Raw genomic sequence first — 18,634 nt, forward strand, 5'->3', positions numbered from 1 at the left:
AGAAACCATTACACAGACTTGATTTTAAAATGAGGCCCCATCTATGAATGACTCAATTGGGAGTGAAATGATTGAGGTTAGGGCTGGCACCCACAAAGTAAAGCCAACACTTAGGCAGTTAGGTACCAAACAAGCTGGCTGACTAACCATCACTTTTAAAGGATGAATATAAATAAATCATTTTTATAGGGTTACTCATATCCAAAACAGTCAGACCTAGTTCTTCTGGGCCTAAAGTGTTCTGGTGAAATGCAAAGGGAGTCTGAAGACCTGAGGGCGAAGGATCTGCAATTACTTAATTACTTGGTTACAGTTTGGCCTGGTGTGCCATTCTGGGTAATATCAAGAGTTATCTGTCAATAACCAATGCCCTCAGGGAAATGACTTCACCCAGTATGACAGATTTCAAGGGAAGTAGTTCTACCATGAGAGTCCAGGCACTGAACTGTATTGAGTAGATAGCTTTCCCTTTATAAACAAGACAATATTTAAAAGTGATGTAGCCTTGAAAAGGGACATACCCTTTGACTTTCATATTTGGCAAAACTCTTGGCCTCTATTAAAGAATTGTCAGTTCCTAAGAGTTGAGATAAGAAAGTCTGCATCTCATGAGGAAGGCGTGTGACTACATGTGAGTACATGATGTGGCTGGATTGGTTGTATTTGGAAGAATGTAAGATGCATTTGCTTAACTTTCATGTGTCTTTTGGAGACAAGGCAGAGGAGCTACAAGAAGTCTTTTTGTTCTCACCTCCTTTTTCCATTGTCTTGCTGCTGTGAGTTAGAAGCTTGAATTATCAGATGTCAAAACAAGCCCCACTGGGCATGGAGATGTGCCGTTGCCATTGTCCTTTCAAATACAGTAAAATGGGGATGGTTTTAATGATCTCATTTCATAATATTGTCAACCAGTTATGCCAGTCAACAATGGAATCACAGTCCATTTGGGAACATCATGGCATGTGTCCTCCACAATTATATAGTGAAAAGCATAGCGTCAGCCTGGTGGCATATAGGGTAGCATGCTGAATGTGGAGGCAGGCAGACCTCAATTCAAAGTTTGTCTCAGATACTTACTAGTTGATGATCCTGACCAAGTCACTTAACTACTAGTCCCAGCCACAGTTTCTTTATCTATAGAGGCTATTTAATGTGCTGGTTTGTTTATCGAACTAGAAACTTCCTTCACTAGGCCATTTGCTTGAACTTCCCATATTCATTTATTCATAATTCTTCACACACACACACACACACACACACACACACACACACACTGCATGATCATTTGGTGGAGTCTAGACTATGAGGTACTCCATCAGGCAAGGCTGAAAAAAGTCCCAGATGGAAAAGATACAGTCCCATAACAAATGAAATATTATTCCCACTAACACTTTCTGACAGAATAATATAGGCATTGCTTCCTTGAATATTCCTGTATTTTAGTTATGGTAAGAAAACATTTGTGGAAGGATGCAGGTATGACAGAATTCCCATGTTTCTGTGCTTGAGAAGAGGAAGAACGCACTCTCTCTAAAAACAAAGCCTTCAGAGACTCTCCTGATGTAGAAATTGTCTCACCCCACTCCAGGAGAAGCTTAAAAAGCTGAAGTAATATGAATTAAGTAGAGAATTAATGACAGGAAATCCATGGGCAGGAAGCAGAAAAAGGGCAGTGTCTATTGTGTTGACTGCCAAGGAAAGGAAACTGTGTCACTAGACCAAGCCCAACCCACCAGTCCAGTCAGCGGGATATCTGGGGAAATGCCAAGAACCTTCATGGTCCAGGAGACTTGGTGTGCTAAGAAACAGTCCCAAATAAGAGGAACGAAATAAAATTGAAGACTCCAGAACCTTTCCCCATGATATTGCAAGTCACAATCTCTAGTGGACTCACCTACTTAGAAACCAGAGGCCTGGAGAAGAAGCCCTTCCTTCATGAAGCAACCAGTTTTAGACCAAAAAATAAAAATAAAAATCTGTTCATAAATATGCAAGGTGAGTGTCATGTTGTGCAAAGAGCTCTGGGTTGGGGCGGCCAGGTAGCACAGCGAGTAAGAATACCGGCCCCAGAGTTGGGATGACCTGGAGATCGAATCCCGGGCTCAGATACTTAGCACCACACCCAGAAATAACTGGCCATGTAACCTTGAGCAAGTTGCTTAACCCCAATTGCTTAGGGGCAGACAGGTGGCGCAGTGAGTAAGAACACTGGGTCCAGAGTCGGGATGACCTGGGATCGAATCTGGGCTCTGATACTTAGCACCACACCCAGAAATAACTGGCCATGTAACCTTGAGCAAGTTACTTAACCCCAATTGCTTTAAAAAAAAAAAGAGCTCTGAGTTAATACTCAGAGTTTCTATAATTCTACCTTGGAACCTAGATAAAGTCCCTTCCCCTCTCTGGATTTTAGTTTTCTCAACTGCAAAATGACTTGGTTAAACTAAATTATGTTTAAACTCTAAACCCTTTGAATATATATCTATGTACATTCCAAAATAAGTTTCAGATGAATTCAAGGGGTCATAGACAAAGTGATAACAGAAGAAACACCAAGTAAGGCTATTATCTCATACTTACATAGCAAGGTCTACAAAAGTATTTTTTTTTTCCCCAAAGAATTCTTTAGGGTATAGAGTAAAATTGGTAACTAAGTGGTACCGTGGAAAGAGCCCTGAACCTGGAATCAGAAAGACATGAGTTCAAATCCAGCCTCAGACAATTACTAGAGGTATAAAATTTGGAAAGTCATTTAGCCACTGTCTCCCTCAGGCTCCTCAACTGTAAGATGTAGGTAACAAAACCACCTACCTCACAGTGCTGTTATGAGGAGAAAATAAGGAAATATTTGAAAGGCTTTACAAACCTTAAATCACTATATAAGTAAATGATGCTGTTGTTTTATTTCTTTTGTTGTTGGACACTGAGGCTCAGAAAGAGCTGACATGAACTCGGGACTAGTGATTGTTAGGGGTGAGGGCCAGGTGCTTCCTCCCGGCTCTTTCTAGATCTCACCTTCTCTCCCCAGAGGAAGTGTCAAAACCTGAGGTTTGTTGGCAATCCCTAGCTCAGCCCTTGCTAGTAGCTGCACAGGCTGGGCTTGTCTATCTGTAGGAGTCAATGCAAACTAAAGATCTCCCCCAAAAAAGCAGGAGCAGTTTCCTGGTAGTCTCTGGGGAAGCTGCCCGTAGGTGTAACCCAGCACGCACCCGCAGTTACAGAGGCCTCACCAATCTCAAGGACAGACATAAAGCAAAAACAGTCTAGAAGCAAGGATGGCCACTGCAGGACTCTGGAACAGGCCAAATGGATCAGGAGCCTCATTATCATGGGCACTCTTGCCAAAGATGTGGCTCACTGCAGAGTATCCATCCCTGGCAGCCTGTTCTGTGCAAACAACTCATCTATGGATCTCCCTGTAGACTCAACATAGAGAGTCTACCCAGTCTATTAGGGGACTTCTGGGCATGCTACCGAAATCTAGAAAATGCCAGCAGAGCACAGAAGATGCCCAGCGGTCACCTCGCTCGCTCTGACCGTGTATCTTTCGTTCAGCTTGTCCATGCTCTGATAGACATTTCTCCTACACTCTTTCCCTTACGAGTTGTATTTCCAAAGTTTGTAAGTGTGCTCGTGCCCAACCTGTATATGCCTTCCCAAAGGCCTCTGGGCAAGAATTATTTCCAACTCGTTGGAGACTACAGGGCTGGATATTTCATAGCCATAAAAACATGCTTGAGTACTATTGTTACTAAAAAGATAGACCTCAATTTTGGAAGGAAACTTGGAAATCATCAACAGATCATTTCCCCAAGGCAATCCAGCTTGCTCTTCCCATCCTGTTCCTTTCTGGGTCCAGCTCACACAAAGACCTTCCAAGAGAAAGATGCCAATGAATGATCTCTATAGAGGAGCCCCTAAAAAAGTTTGGGAAGAAAACCACTCATCTGACCAGGGCAAGATATTTCACATTTCTTACCCATTTCTGTGGCTGAAATTCTCCCTAAATATGAGTTTGGTGGGTTCAGGAGAATGTATTTTACCTCAGAAGCGACGTGTAGGTTTGGACTAGGCCTACTGACCCTTTAACCTCTGTTTCCTCACTGGAAAATGGGGACATAGCACAAAACTGATTTAATAGAAATGCTACCCTGTTACCTTAGGGGCTACAGAGGGTTACACAGGGTCTGCCTGCATGTATTAATGCTCCTGCACAGAAGCTGGGAGTTTCCATGGGGCCTAAGGAGAAAAGGGGTGCCTTCCTGTACAGAATTCAGGCTTGGATTAGGAAGGGGGTTTCAGTAAAATGAATGTCAACAAAAGATAAGTGTCAGATGACATTGCTCCACTGGTCATCTTTGGGACTGGTCATGTCAATAAGCTTTGTGCCAGGCTTTGTGCTCATTCCCTGGACATCCCTGAAGGAAGCACTTGAGTTACATCCGAATGTGGTTAGAATGCAATTTACTTTAGAGTAGAATGGAAGCTCCTGGAGTGTGTGGAATTCCTAGTCCTTGTGTCTGCATCCACAGGACTGGGCACACAGTAGGCACTTTGTTTTCCACATAAAACCCAATAACAGCTCCATTCCTCCAATCCTCTTCCCTAGTATATCACTACCGGAAACATCCTAGCCCAAGGCCTTCTCTCTCTGTGATGCCAGGTAAGAAAAGCCCTCCTTGGTCATGAATACGACCCAGTACTGGTCTCAGCACCTGGGAAAAAAGTTAACATTGCATAAATGATGTCGAGCATGAGCGCATCGTGCCCCTAGGGCACGGTGTAAGTATATGGACAAGAGCTGTTCAGGATGATGTCGTGATGACCAGATATTAGCCCTGGCGACAGAACCAGAGCAACACAATCTATTGGAGTACTCAGCTGTGATGGCAGGCTCTGTAGGTGGCCTGGTCTTCAGTCTTCTCCCACCCATGCCCACTTTCCACTGAACCCATGATATCAAGCATGTCAGTAGAGCAGGATGATCGAAAATACAAACACTTTTCTAATGAGAAATTTCAGCCCCACTCTCTTGTCTTTAAATAGTCAGGTGACTCACCCATTTTTGAGATGTACTGTGGATCAAAAAAGGAAACATCAAAGACATGCATTAACAGGAAACCTTTCTAGGACTTTTCAAGTCCCTCTTAATTACAACGCGACACATTTACACAGACGTCATCATCTCCTGGCACAAATTTTTAATATTTTGTGTGTGCAATTATTGTCCTTACAGCATATAATTATGTGAGCCAATAAATATTAACACATCTAATTCAAATCCGCCAGAGCAGAGATAATTCAGGAAAAAAAAAATGATACTTCACCATTAACTCCCTCACTCCTCCGTGCCCAACTATGGCAAGAGGAAAGTGGAAAAGCATCTTCCTTCCTTTCCTAAATAGAGAACAGACATGGAGAAAGAACACCCCCCCCCCTTGCCACTTCCTGCATGTTCTAATTTAAGTGAGTTTTACTAGCAGCGTGGTGATCTCACTGTGCTTCCTTCGTGGGAGAGAGAGTCTCTTCTAGAGAATGGCAGGAAACTATCATCCCAAAGGAGGGGGATCATGCCAGAGCTGATATCCTTTGCCGATATCCACTTATGAAAAACTGTAAATCTGGACTCTGTGTTTGCAATGTTAATGGCAAACCTTCAAGGGTTTAAGTATGAGATGAGTTTATTTGTTCCAAAAGGGAACGGATTTATGTTCTCAATAAAACCTGATAGTTTCTGAGGGGCATGTGTAGGCAGAGACTCAATGAATTAAAGCTCTGTTAAGGGGGATGGGGAATGATGGCAGAAGAGTAGGATATCCTTAAAGTTCATGGGAATCTAAAACTTTAAAGGAAATTGCTCAAAAAAAGGATGCTCAGGTTTATTGAGCTAATAAATACCGACTTTTGGAAGATAAGCATTTGGGGACAGAACTGCTGAGTTTTGCTCAAAATCCATCCAGCAAAATGGTGGAAAGAATAAAAGATTATTGCCTGATAGCTGCAAAAACAGGGTTGAGAAGAATTTCAATCCCCTCATTGTACAGGTGAGGAAACTGAAATAAAGCAGATTAAGTGACTTACTCAGAGTCAAACAGGTAGAGATGGGGTCAGGATTTCAACTCCTTCTGACTCCCATTCCAACACTCTATCCAATTGATACACTTGACAATCACGGATAGAGTCAAAAGTCAAACACTGAAGAGGTTAGAAACACATCTATAGAATAGTCTTATTACTAGAGAGTGGTTTTGCTGAACTCAAGGGCTCTGAGTGCCATTTGAATGTTTTTAGAGGTGACTGAGTTCCTTGAGTTTCACTGCCCTGCTGAAAAAAGAAGGTGGACTCAATTGTTCTCCAGTGACCCAGTGATCATCTAGAATGGAAATGGGAAGTCACTGAGAATGAAGAAAAAGACCAGATGGCTGGGTATGCAGGGGGGCATAGAATTGCCTTCATTGAAAAGTTGACATGGATGGTATGACTGGAGAAAAGATGGGAAGCACAGGAACCCATTTGAGGTATCACTTGGGAATATGGGATAATGTAGGAAATGGTCAACAAGACAGCAACCCCATTAATGTTGAATAATATTTATTTCATACTAAAGGCCTAACAAAAGGCCACCCCAACTGGAGTGAGAGCATGCTGCTAACCCTCCCGTCACCCCCGAGGCAATCATTTATGTCAGAAGAGCATCCCCGGTGCATGTGGATGTTACATAACATGTTAACTTAGCTCCTTTGCCCTGAGAAGAAAATCAATCAATAAAATTAAAAGGCTGGAAAATTAATGGTTTTTTTTCTCCCTTTCTCTCCAATCAGCTAACTTATGGTTGACTAATTTTTGGTAACTGAGAACACAGCCCAAAGGGGATAGATGAATGCCTACCTGCTGAGGCCTCGGCTTATAAGGGGAGCTGCATTCCAGATCTGCCAGGATGCTAGTCAAAGAGTCGATTTCTGCATCCAAACTGGAGCGCCGCTCTTCAAGGGTCTTGCTCCCAGGATTAACCTGCAAAGGAAGAAAACCAGGGTCAAGAAAACCTTGGTAGTTGCTGGCTTGTCCCGCTGTCAGGCTGGCATTTGGATTTCCCAGTTTTCCCTCTCCTCCCCCACACATCTACTAAACTGACTTCTGTTGATTTTGTTCTTTAAAGTGATGGGAATGTTGTTTTCCTTGATAGAATGTGAAGGGCAAGGACTATTCTTTTTTTTTCTCTGTCTCTGAAGGAACTAGTTGAGTGCTGTCTGCAGGGTGGCGCTTACTAAATGCTTGCTGCCTCATTAATTGATGTAAATCTGGAAGCACTTTCCATAAAAATAAACAAACAAATAAATAAATAAATAGATAGATAGATAAATGAATCAATGAATAAATAAATAAATATTTTCCCATTTACGATATCATTCTAAATGTTCAACATTCCTCTGCTATAAGAGAAACAGGTACCAATGAGAATATGCAATAGGTAGATGACCTGCCTACTCAGTTGGTTGGTGTCAGAACTAGGGTGTGAGTGACCAAGCCACTGCCCAAGGTACTGAAAAAGCTCCCAATACTTGGAATGTTTTGGCACCGAACAAAGATAAATCCAGTGCCTAACAAACAAGTGAAGCAGATTTCAACATTTCTTAGTTCCAAAGGAGGGTTCAGTTTGACTTAAGGTAATGCTAATGATACAAAAAAAAAAAAGCACCAGTAACACTTATTTTAAGGGACATACATATCCAATATGAACACAAAAATGTTACAATGATGATGATTATTCATGCTGACCAGAACTGGTGGAGGATATTTCCTCGTCATCCATACCAATGAAATCGTAGGCACAGTCCTTCTTTGTCGACTTATCTGTCTGTCTACACACACACACCAATCCCAAGTCTGTTTGACACTTCTAGCTATAACTTCTCTTTCTGTCCCGGGGGCAAAAGATCTTCAAGTACTTTAAGACAGTTCTCATGCCCAAGACTCTCGGAGCCTTCTCTTCCCCAGAGCGAATATTCTCTTTTCCTTTAATATTCAATCATGCATGGACAGACGACTGCTGACTATCCGGGTTACCAGTGTCTGAAGACTATGGACTTATCCATGTCTCCTTAAGCTGGGGCGCCTAAAGCTGCTCCCAAAGGACATTTTGGAAAAGGCATTATTCACGAATCACTGAATGTAGGCAGAAGATACTTTGCATTCAAATTATAAGAAAATTGTCCAAGCATTTCAAGACAAGTGGCATGAATGGCAAGTCCTCATGAGGACGCACGTTTGTGTGAAACCAAAGAGGGAGAACACTGAGAGAGGGAAGACACAGGAAAGAATATTTCAAATACAATATATGGCCAGTCGACCAATAAACATCTAAGGGCCTGCTACACACCAAGCATTGAGCTAGGCATTGGGAAACAAATACAAAAAGAAAGAGAACCCTTGCCCTCGAGCTGCTTACAATCTAATGTGTGCTGGAGCAGACCACACAAAAGCCAGCAGGAGGCCCCTTTGGCGGGCTGTGCTGGGTGTCAGAGAAACCCCAAGCAGGGCCGCTAGAGGGGCCATGAGGGCCCCTCTTCCAGTGATGACTTTGGAATTCATAGTCTGCCCTCCGGTCTGAAGGACAGAGCGTAGTGATGAGGCATGTGTACCAAAGCTGACTGGCTCTTACAAGATGATGAGGAATTCCTCAGACACGGAGAAGCACAGCCATGTGGAATGAGGAGGATATATGGGAGAACTTCCAAATAATAGCTACTGCATAACTCTCAACCGCTGGAGCGTCTCTGACGTGCAAACCCCGCAGGCATCGCAGAGTCAGACAGGGCTGAAACGACTCCATGGCAGCAACAAAATGCAAGGGACCACCAGGCTAACCTTCGAGCTCTGGGCCTCTAAAATAAAATTCAGTGGATGAGAGATGAGCAGGACAGTGGGAGGAAAAACAAACCAAAGCAAAACTGAATTTGGAGCATCTCGTTGTGACCAACTGGGCAAGTCACTTAAACTCTTGGCCTCTGTGTCCCCACTTGCAAAATAAGAGAACTGGAGAAGGTCCCTTCCATCTTCAGTCCTCAGCCACATAAACCTGGTATTTCATGAAGCCTGCCCATCCCAACGGCCAAGAAATGTCCAGGCTGAGAGCTCACTCCCAGTGATACTCAGGGGAAAGAGCTGGAGACTCAAAGACATGAGCAAGTTTGCCATGGGGAGATACTGAAATTGCGTGTTTAGTTTCACGTTCTCTTGGCGATTTACACAGATCCCCATTTCCAATATTGCTCAATTTGAAAGGAAGTGATTGTGAGAAGACAGGCGGGGAGCATGAGCTCACACACTTACATGAGATGACTGAGCCCAACCTACCCAATGAGACGAGTAGGAAATTGGGCCAGGGAAGGCCAGAGCCCACCTGAGGTCCCTCAGTTAAGAAGTGGGGCTGGCAATTGGTTCTTATGACTCCTGGTCCATAGGCCCTTCTCTACCACCTTTGAGCCTGACAAATGGGAATAGAAAAACATTTCAAACCTTGGGAGACTGGGATCTTGAGGCAGCAATGGAGAATAACAACATGGCTCATGCTCACTAGCTCCTGGCCAGTATTCAGCCTCTTTTCCTCCAGTCTTGGTTGGGAAATGGTCAGTGGAAAGTAGGAGATCCTGGGAGGGGATGTTCTACCCAAAATAGCCTCCAGGAGGCTGCCATGCTGTGGCAGGGAGGGAATCTGGGGGAGCTTTCCTCAGCTTGCTCTCTACTAGCAGCCAAAAGAGGGAAAAGAGTGAGTTCCCAGACTTGGGGGACTTTGTCAAAGCTGGAATCTCTAGGGAACCATGAGGAGCAGCAGTGATAGGAATGCTTCCCTAAAACTGACATTCCCCTCCTTGGGAGTGGTGCAAGTCCAGAGGAAACATCCATCAGCCAAGGGCCAGAACCAGGGCCAGGGCCAGACAGATGCTGACCCCTGGAGGTGAGGCCACACACTCCGCATTGCATCCCTGAGTCCAAACCTGCAGTCTGTCCAGCAGGGTAGGAGCAGGCCAAAGCTGAACTCTGCCACCAGGGGCACCAAGAGCTGGCTCTCTACAAGAACCAAGGGGTGGGTGGGGGCACCAGAGGACAAAGAAGGCTGGACTTGGAGTCAGAAAGGCCTGAGTGCAAATCCAGCCTCAGATACTTCCTAGCTGTGTGATCCTGGTCGTCACTTAACTTCTGACTGCTTCAACTTCTTCAGCTAGGAATTGGGGATAATAACAGCAACTATCTCAGCTTCTCAGGGTTTTCTGAGGGTAAAATAAGATGAGATTTGTAAAATTCCTCGCACATAATACTTGCTATATAAATGCTTCTTACTTTCTCCTTCTTGTCCCTCTTCCTCCACAATGAGGCAATGTGAAATCAGAGGATCCACAGTCCTTTCAGGTGCTAGATGAGGAAACTGAGTCCTCCAAGAGCTTACCTGACAGTCTAGAGCCATAGGGGCCTCAGAGATTACCTAGGCCAAGTCTTCTAAACCAGGTGGTCTGTGACTTTTGAAAAAAATATATTTTGATAATAGTATTTCAATATTTCTTTTGTAATTCAATGCATTTTAGCAGATTGTCAAAAAGGGTCCATCACACACACACACACACACACACAACTCCAATCGATTCTAATGTCCTTATTTTACAGATGAAATAGCTGAGGCCTGGAGTAATGAAGCAAAAGGGCCACAGTAATATAGGGAGGACCCAAAGTGGGATTTAAATGCAAACCTTAAGTTACTCCCTAAGAGTGGTCTCATTAAGTGATTTCATTGTTGTTCAGTTGTTTTTAGGCATGTACAATTCTTTGTTACCCCATTTGGGGTTTTCTTGGCAAAGGTACTAGAGTGATTTGCCATTTTACAGGTAGGAAACTGAGGCAAACAGGGTTAAGTCACTTGCCCAGGGCAACACAGCTAGTGTCTGAGGGCCGATTGGAAATCAAGAAGAAAAATTTTCCTGACTTCAGGCCCAGTCCTCTATCAACTGTCCCAATTATCTGCCCATTAAGTGACTACAGCCTTAATAATTTAGTTTCTTATTACATCTACTTAAGCAGTACAATAGAGACAAATTAGTACAGTAGGAAGAATGCTGGATTTCGAGAAACAGAAATAGAAAGAGAATCCTGGCCTGGGCACTTGTATGATCTCAGACATACAACATCTCACCTTCCTGGGCCACAGTTCCATCATCTGTAAAATAAAAGAAATGAACCAGATGGCCTTTGGGGTCTCTTTGCATTCTAGACCTATGATCCTGTGACTTTTCTAGTCCTCAGTTTCCCCATTTGTAGAATAAGCAGTTCCTATGATCATAAGTTAACTCCATTTCCTATCTTGAAAATCCTCCTTCACAGCTTCAATGAGGGGTTTGGTCTAACACCTCACTTAGGTATCAAAAGGTCTGGACTTTAGGGAGGGTGGGGAAAAAGGACTTTTTTTTTTACCAAGTTTCAAAGCATTACAGAAGTGAGAGGCAAGAGTCAGCCTGATTCAAAAGGCCCTGAGTGGTGGCTCTGAAAGCCTGGGATAGGTCACCTTTATTCATCCCAGGCAGCTTTGAAGTAGCTCTCATTTTCTTGATGTACATGGACCTTTCTTTGTGAAGCAGCTCAGACAGATAATTTCTGCACTTAAAGAGATGACTGTTCCTTCAAGGGATGGGCCAAGAAAAGCAAATCATTAGATGGAGAGTATTATCAGAAGTAAAACATTGAAAAATATGCAGATATTGTAAAAGAACACATCTAAAGGCCAAGCACTTAGTCATCCCAGCACTCAAGCTATCGGATCTAGAAAATGAGAATCCAAACTTTCCTCTCAAGATGTTAGGAAGTCTAGCAGGGGCACAATTTCTGAGTATTACTAAGTAAAGGCTGTTGTAGAAAAGCAATTTAATGTTCCTTTGGAAAGATGGAAGCCTAGTTATATAAAAATGAGAATACTGTGTATTTCTCAAATTGCATGAAACACAGAGAGAAAGCTGACATCCTACATGACAGAATCTTATTTGAAAAAAAAAAGGCACTGAAGGGAAGAGTGAGCTAAAGAAAACAGGATTAAAACTATAGAACTGAACAGAGACTTCAGCATATGTATTTAAAAAGAAGATCAAGAACATGGTTAGAAGCCTATAAGCCAAAGGAAAAGCAATCCATAAGAGGAAGATCTTAGGGTTTAGTGGACCACAGGTGTAGCAATTCAGGAGGCTTCAATGGAAGCTAGAAAAAGAAATTAAAGACAAAAACAGAACAACTTACGTTTTATTTTGCTTTCTTGATGCATTTGACATTACATCACTGTGAGAGGTTACCTATGCAGATCAAAATTCTTTGATATCTTCAGTTTATGCAATTCTTGGCCATATCTGAGGACCTATGCAAGGTCCTACATCTTTTTGCCTCCCAGAGTTCTAACACCTTGTGGATAAAAGTGTAAACTTGGTGCTCATCTACCTGATGTCCTCTGTTATATAAATGGCTACCTTCCTTTTCCATTCATGCAAAAGCTTAATTTTCTCTTGGGTACAACTTCAAATGTACTAGCAATCTTGATGTGCCCATTTGCACTCACTGCATGTCTCTCCATTGAATTTTTGAAGAACCTAATACCACCATGTTTTTCAGAGGAGTTGTATGACCAAAAAAGAAGTGATGTTACAAGGGTGAGTTTTTGTGCTGGGATGCCATGTGGGATTGGTGAAAAGACATTTCCCAAAAGCAGTCCAGCCTCCTCACCTCTTTTTATTTAATCTTGGATCCACCTACAAGGTCTGCCCAAGATATAGGTAATGAAGGGCCGGGCCATCATCAATCTGCATGTTATATTCTGGCCAACAGTTTTTACCCACTTAGACTTTCCCTGGATGACTCTGTACAACACTGATGAGACTCTCCATCCTCCGGCCTTGATCCAGTGGGAGTGATGTCATCTGCAAATTATCCTATCAACCACAAAGGCTTTACTCAGGTGACTTCTGATCTATTGAGGAGGTCAATCAAAGGTTGTGAGTTCTAGCAGGTTCTGTGTAGATGTTTCAAGGAGGATCCTGGAGTACGATGGATCCAATTCTCAAACAAACAACAACAGCAAACATACTTAACATATTTAACTACAATCGCCCTTTTTATTTTTTCTTCTAACTTGGTACTGATGCTCAGTGTTACCATAGCAATCCATGTCTGCCTAGGCAAAGACTGGCAATGACGGCCAAATGGGAGCTGCTCTGACAGGGATAAGAGTTTTGGTGATAACATTTGATCCTCCCCATGTACTGGGACCCCTTAACTTGTTTCTTGAAGAGAGTATTCATAACACAGACAAATGAACTTATCCCTCATCTACAAGTCTCCAAACTCTTTGATTTCTTGAACATGAATCATACCTTTCACACTGGGTACAAAAGTATATGTCAAACAAAAAAAAAATCTAATCTAGCTAGGAATGAATAGACTCATCATTATGAAACTGGCCACTGTCCTTGAAAAAAAAAACAAATATTATCTCAAAGACCAGCAAAAGAAATATGGTCTTGAGAGCAGAAGAAAAATGTTCAGTCATGGGTGCCATATTTAAGAAAGGACATGAGAAAATGGAATACATCCAGGGAAGGTAAAAAGAATGGTAATGGATCTCCATTTTATCTGAAAACATTTGAAGAATCGGTGCAGGTTTATGCTAGAAACAGGAGGACTCACAGAATGAAATTTTTAACTAAGTATACGATGGGCTCCTGTGCGAATGAAGAATTGCTAATATTACTAATTATGATAACAGTGACAACAACCATTCTTTGAAGAACTTTAAAAATTGCAAAGCTCTTCACATAGGATTACACTTACGTCTCACAACAAATCTATAAGGCAGGGACTATTACTACAATCACATTATAGATGAGGAAACTGAGGTTCATAATGGTAAAGTGACTTAGCCAGAGTTAGACGTTTTTCTTCTTCTTCTTTCTCCTTCTCCTGGTTTAAGGACTCACTATTTGGTAAGATCTAATCTGGTATGACTGGCATCATGAAGACTTTCTGCAATAGGAGGCACACTACCCTTTCTCACACTCTGCCCTTGGCTAGGCTGCCCCAGAGCCCAACTGGCACATCTGGGTAGCAGGAAGCTCCTTCCTCCACTGCCTTCCTCCATCACCTCTACCCCTAGCCAAAGCCACACAGAATCCACCAAGGCTGCTGGCTTGGTCACACAATTTCACTAACTCAGCTCCTTTGGCTCAGTGGTCCCCTAGTCTCAACCATCTTCCCTCACTCAGCACAGTCACCTGACCTCCCAAAGAGACCTAGGAATCCTTGTATCCAGCCCCTGCCCTTGCTTCTGTATCCTTTGCTCTTCTGAGCCTCCCAGAAACCCTACTTTTTTTTTTAATGTATTGTGTCATCCAGTTCGAGCAGGGATTGTCTCCCTTTCTTTATTTGTATTCCATCACATGGCACAGAATACGCACTAAAAACATGTTGCTGTTGTTTTTCCCCCACTCATTTTGTTCAATATAATATGGGCTGAGTTCATGTGGCTTTCAACCATTGAGGGCTTTTTGATGATGTTCTTGGATCTTAGGGATTTCATACTATCATTACTACCATAATCATCATCATCATCATCACCATCATCATCATCATCATCATCATCACTATCATCATCATCATCAACAACAACACTCCCTCTAGACCTCTCTCAGGTGGCCCCTGGCTCCCTCCAGGCTGCCTACCCTGTTTACTTCCTCTCATTAGGGATGACCCTTCAGGCTTCACTAGCACTGTTCCATCTCTTGGACACTTGTGATATAATAGGTTGACAATAACTCTTCAGTCATTGTCCCTAGAGCCCTAGTTCTGTTATCTGATTATCATATGGCATGAGCTCAGAGAGATCCTTCACCCTTTGGTTCTCCTGCTCAGGATACAATCCAGTTTCTCAACATCATTCCTCAAATATGGTACCCAGAAATGAACATAGTATTCCAACTGTGGGCTGACCAGGGCAGGTTATACAAGGCATATCAACTCCCTCATCATGGCCCATCTGCCTCTCACCTAATGGTATATGGTCTAATGGTAAGTCTCTTCTGTGACTGCCACATCACACCATGGGCTGCTAAGAAGCATGCAATCCAGTACTGGCCCCATAGCAGCCCTGGGAAGCATCAGACAGAATGCTTCCTATCTAGCTCTCCCCCCTCATCTTGTACTCAGAAAGCTCATGTTGGGAACCCAAAAGTAAGCATTAAAATCAACTGGCTTAATCTGATCTTACTCTCTTTGGCTCACTATGAAAGCCTGCTGAGATGTTCCTGGATCCAACAAGTTTGTACTCCCTCCCAACTCTGCAGCATGTGCAAGTTTAATAAGCATGCTATCTATGTATGGATAAAGATCCAAGGTGCTGATAAATCTTAAAAAGCATAAGAGAATTCTTTTCTGCTATGATAACTAATAGCTAAGTTGGAAAAGGGTGAGGCAAGAAGAACATGGATGGAAACACACAAACACACACGTGTGTATGTGTGCATATATAGCTGATCTTCATGTCAGGAACCCACTCTTTACCTTATATGTGTCTCACAGCACATCATATGTACATATGGCATATGCACATATAGATATGCATGTGTATATGTGCATATAACACATTATATACCAATATGCCCACATAAATGTAGAGATGTGTATATGTTTACATATATATTGTGGGATTTAGCCATTCTCTTCTTGAACTGCACTTTTCCAACTTGCCTATTAGACAATATACATGTGTCTACATATATGCACATGTGCATATTATGGGTGTATTATAAACGTACACACACATGTGTTTATATGTATACCTATATATTCACACACAAATATGAGAAAAGAGAATTGAATCATAATATCACATATGTAGACCCAGAAGAAAAATTAGAAGTTATCCACTTGAACCCTCTCATATTTACAAATGTGGAAACTGAGGCTCAAAATGGTTAAAGGAGTGGCGGCCAGGTGGCGTAGTGAGTAAGAGCGCTGGCCCCAGCATCGGGAGACCCGGGATCCGTTCCAGCCTCAGATACTTGGCACCCACACCAAAGAACTTAACCCCAATTGCTTTTAAAAAAAATGGTTAAAGGATTTGCTTGGAATCATGCTACTAGTAAGGTTTGGAAGCAGGATTTGAACAAAAATGTAACTGACTGCTGGGGCCCAGCTTCACTCACTATACCCTGCTGAATCTCTGGTGGACAAAGGGGCAATGTGCCTCACCTAAGCTCACCAGCTGGGTGAAGGGCAGACTCAGGAAGTCCTTAGCACAGTCCCTAGCACATAGCAGGCTCTTAATAAATGCCTGTTGATTGATTGACTGACTAAGAAGAGAACACGCTCACGGTAACTTTCACAGCTCCCATTACTGCATACATAAAACCACCCCATCACCCACTCTCTCCCCCCATAATAGTCTCAATTCCTAATGTGCTAGAAAATCCAGGAATTAACGTCAGCATGTGAACTCCAGGGTACTTTAAACTCTCTTGTGCTTTGGATTGAGGAACACAACTGAGCAAGTCTCCCTTCCTCATCTTGGCTCCCCATAGCACCTTCACTCAACTTCATTATTCTCCTATTTCATCATCAGTGAGGGAAAAAAGTAGAAAGGCAACAGAAAAATGCCTCCAACTCAGCAAAAGTGTGAACCTGTTTACTTGCTGCTGAATGGAAACCGGAACCCCCGGGGGCTCCTTGTTCTTCTTACTTTTGTTCTGATTTCTTTAAATGCTCAATAATTTCCAACAAAATACATTGGGGGGTGGAGGCACCCCACCACCTCTACTGCCTCTGTGGGCCTGCAGTTCCCACATGGAATCAAAAACTTGCCAAATCTCCATAAAACTCAAAATTCTACTTCCTGCCATTGGCAGCTCCAAGGAATTCAACCAAGACAAATGAAGAGAGACCTGAGTGGGGGAGGATAATGGATGTGCCTCCAGTGAGGCTAACATGTGTGATGATATCAAGGATGATCTGTTGTTCCTGCCAGGAATAAATTGAAGAGAATCCTCAGTGGACGTTAGGCACCAGGGAAAAGAAAGACTCACATATGGAAAACAGAAGTGGGGGAGAGAGTTCCATTAGTGGTTCTTCCAGGTTACAACCTTCCAGGTTAAAACCACAGATAGGCTGAAGTTATATTCTATTGAAGTCAAGAAAAATAGTGGGGAGATCTAAATGGAAACAAAAATGGGAACCCATGACCATATCACTCAAAGGGCATAGGTCACAGTACACAAAGCTATGTTCTTCGCCATAAGTTCAAAGCTAAAGATGGAAGGGAGTGGTCAGCATAGAGAAGACTGGTATGCTTTTAGCTGACCTAAAGTTAATATTTTATTTGTATTTACTCATTTCTTTCTAACTTTAGCTGTGAGGTTATTTTATCGAAATGTGGTAACAAGAGATTATAGACTAAAATCTGGAAAACAATTTAGAGATTATTGGTTGCCCTCTGTAGCTGGTCAGAGTAGGAGAGAGAGAGAGAGGGAAACTGAGAGATAGACAGATCTAGGGAGATGCAGGGCACCAAAAAGGTCACTGAGTCCAGTTGTTTCATTTTCAAGATGAGAAAAGTGAGACTCGGGAAGACTGAGCGATGTGCCTGATGCACACAGGACCAAGCAAGCACACATGAGCTGTCTCTGCATTGTCCACCACCCAGATTTGGCCTCCCTTCTCTTCCCTTTCAGCCAGACAAGATGCCCCCAGCCTTGACCCCTCTGATCCTTTTCCTCCTAACGCCTCTGCCCTACCACTTCACTTCTCACTCTGGATTCTTTTATCTCATTCTGTAGATTTGGCTCCATAACCTGGCATGCCAGACTGCACTGGAGTGCTGAGACTCCTTGGCCCTCTGGAACCAAGAAATCTCATGCTTAAGCATAGCCTGCCATAAGTCTTCACCACTCCTGCTCCAGACCTGGACATAATGGGAGAAATCAACATTATACAGAATGATGACACCTGAGGTCAGCGGGCTCATCCCAGAGACATGGAGCACTAAGAGAATCCCAGGCTTAGAACAAGAAGGGAGATCATCTGGTCAAGCTCTGTCATTGTATGATAGAAAAAAAATGAAGTCCTGAAGAGACAAAACTAGCTTGGCTCAAGTCAAACCACTTGTAAGTGGCAGGTGCAGGCTCAGAAGAGCTGGCCATGGATTGCCAGGTCAGCATTTTTAAGGGCATCTAACTGCCCCCCAAGATCTTACACTGCCTGTTGTACTAATACCCACACACTCTCCATGAAGAGCAATGACTGTCAGTCATGAGATGCTACCCTCTAAAAAGAACCAAAATGGTGGACAAGGCCAAGGGCAAAGAACAGAATTCACAGGGGGCAAGAGCCTTCAATAAAAGGTATTGGTGACAGCAAGAACATACACGCTGGGGTGAAAACATCAACAATAAAAATTGGCAATGGCATAAATGATGGGAAAGCCAGATGAGCCAACACAGATGGCCAACCCAAGGTCTAGAATAGCCATCTGCCGCAGATGGCCAACCCAAGGTCTAGAATAGCCATCTGCCGCAGATGGCCAACCCAAGGTCTAGAATAGCCATCTGCCGCAGATGGCCAA

General features: G+C 43.0%; 1 protein-coding gene across 15 annotated transcripts in view; it reads right to left on the minus strand.

Moving 5' to 3' along the window:
• Positions 1 to 18,634, minus strand: part of LPP (LIM domain containing preferred translocation partner in lipoma) — a 704,807-nt gene that overhangs the window by 351,173 nt on the left and 335,000 nt on the right. For all 15 annotated transcript variants that reach the window (XM_069083318.1, XM_069083326.1, XM_069083316.1 and 12 more), the window contains one exon: positions 6,889 to 7,011. In XM_069083318.1, the coding sequence (XP_068939419.1) occupies positions 6,889 to 7,011 (123 nt within the window). The remainder of the gene's footprint in view (positions 1 to 6,888; positions 7,012 to 18,634) is intronic.

This window comes from Petaurus breviceps, unplaced genomic scaffold, assembly GCF_028583685.1.
Source record: "Petaurus breviceps papuanus isolate PSGF00001 unplaced genomic scaffold, PetGlider_PUasm1.0 173, whole genome shotgun sequence".
Classification (NCBI taxonomy): domain Eukaryota; kingdom Metazoa; phylum Chordata; class Mammalia; order Diprotodontia; family Petauridae; genus Petaurus; species Petaurus breviceps.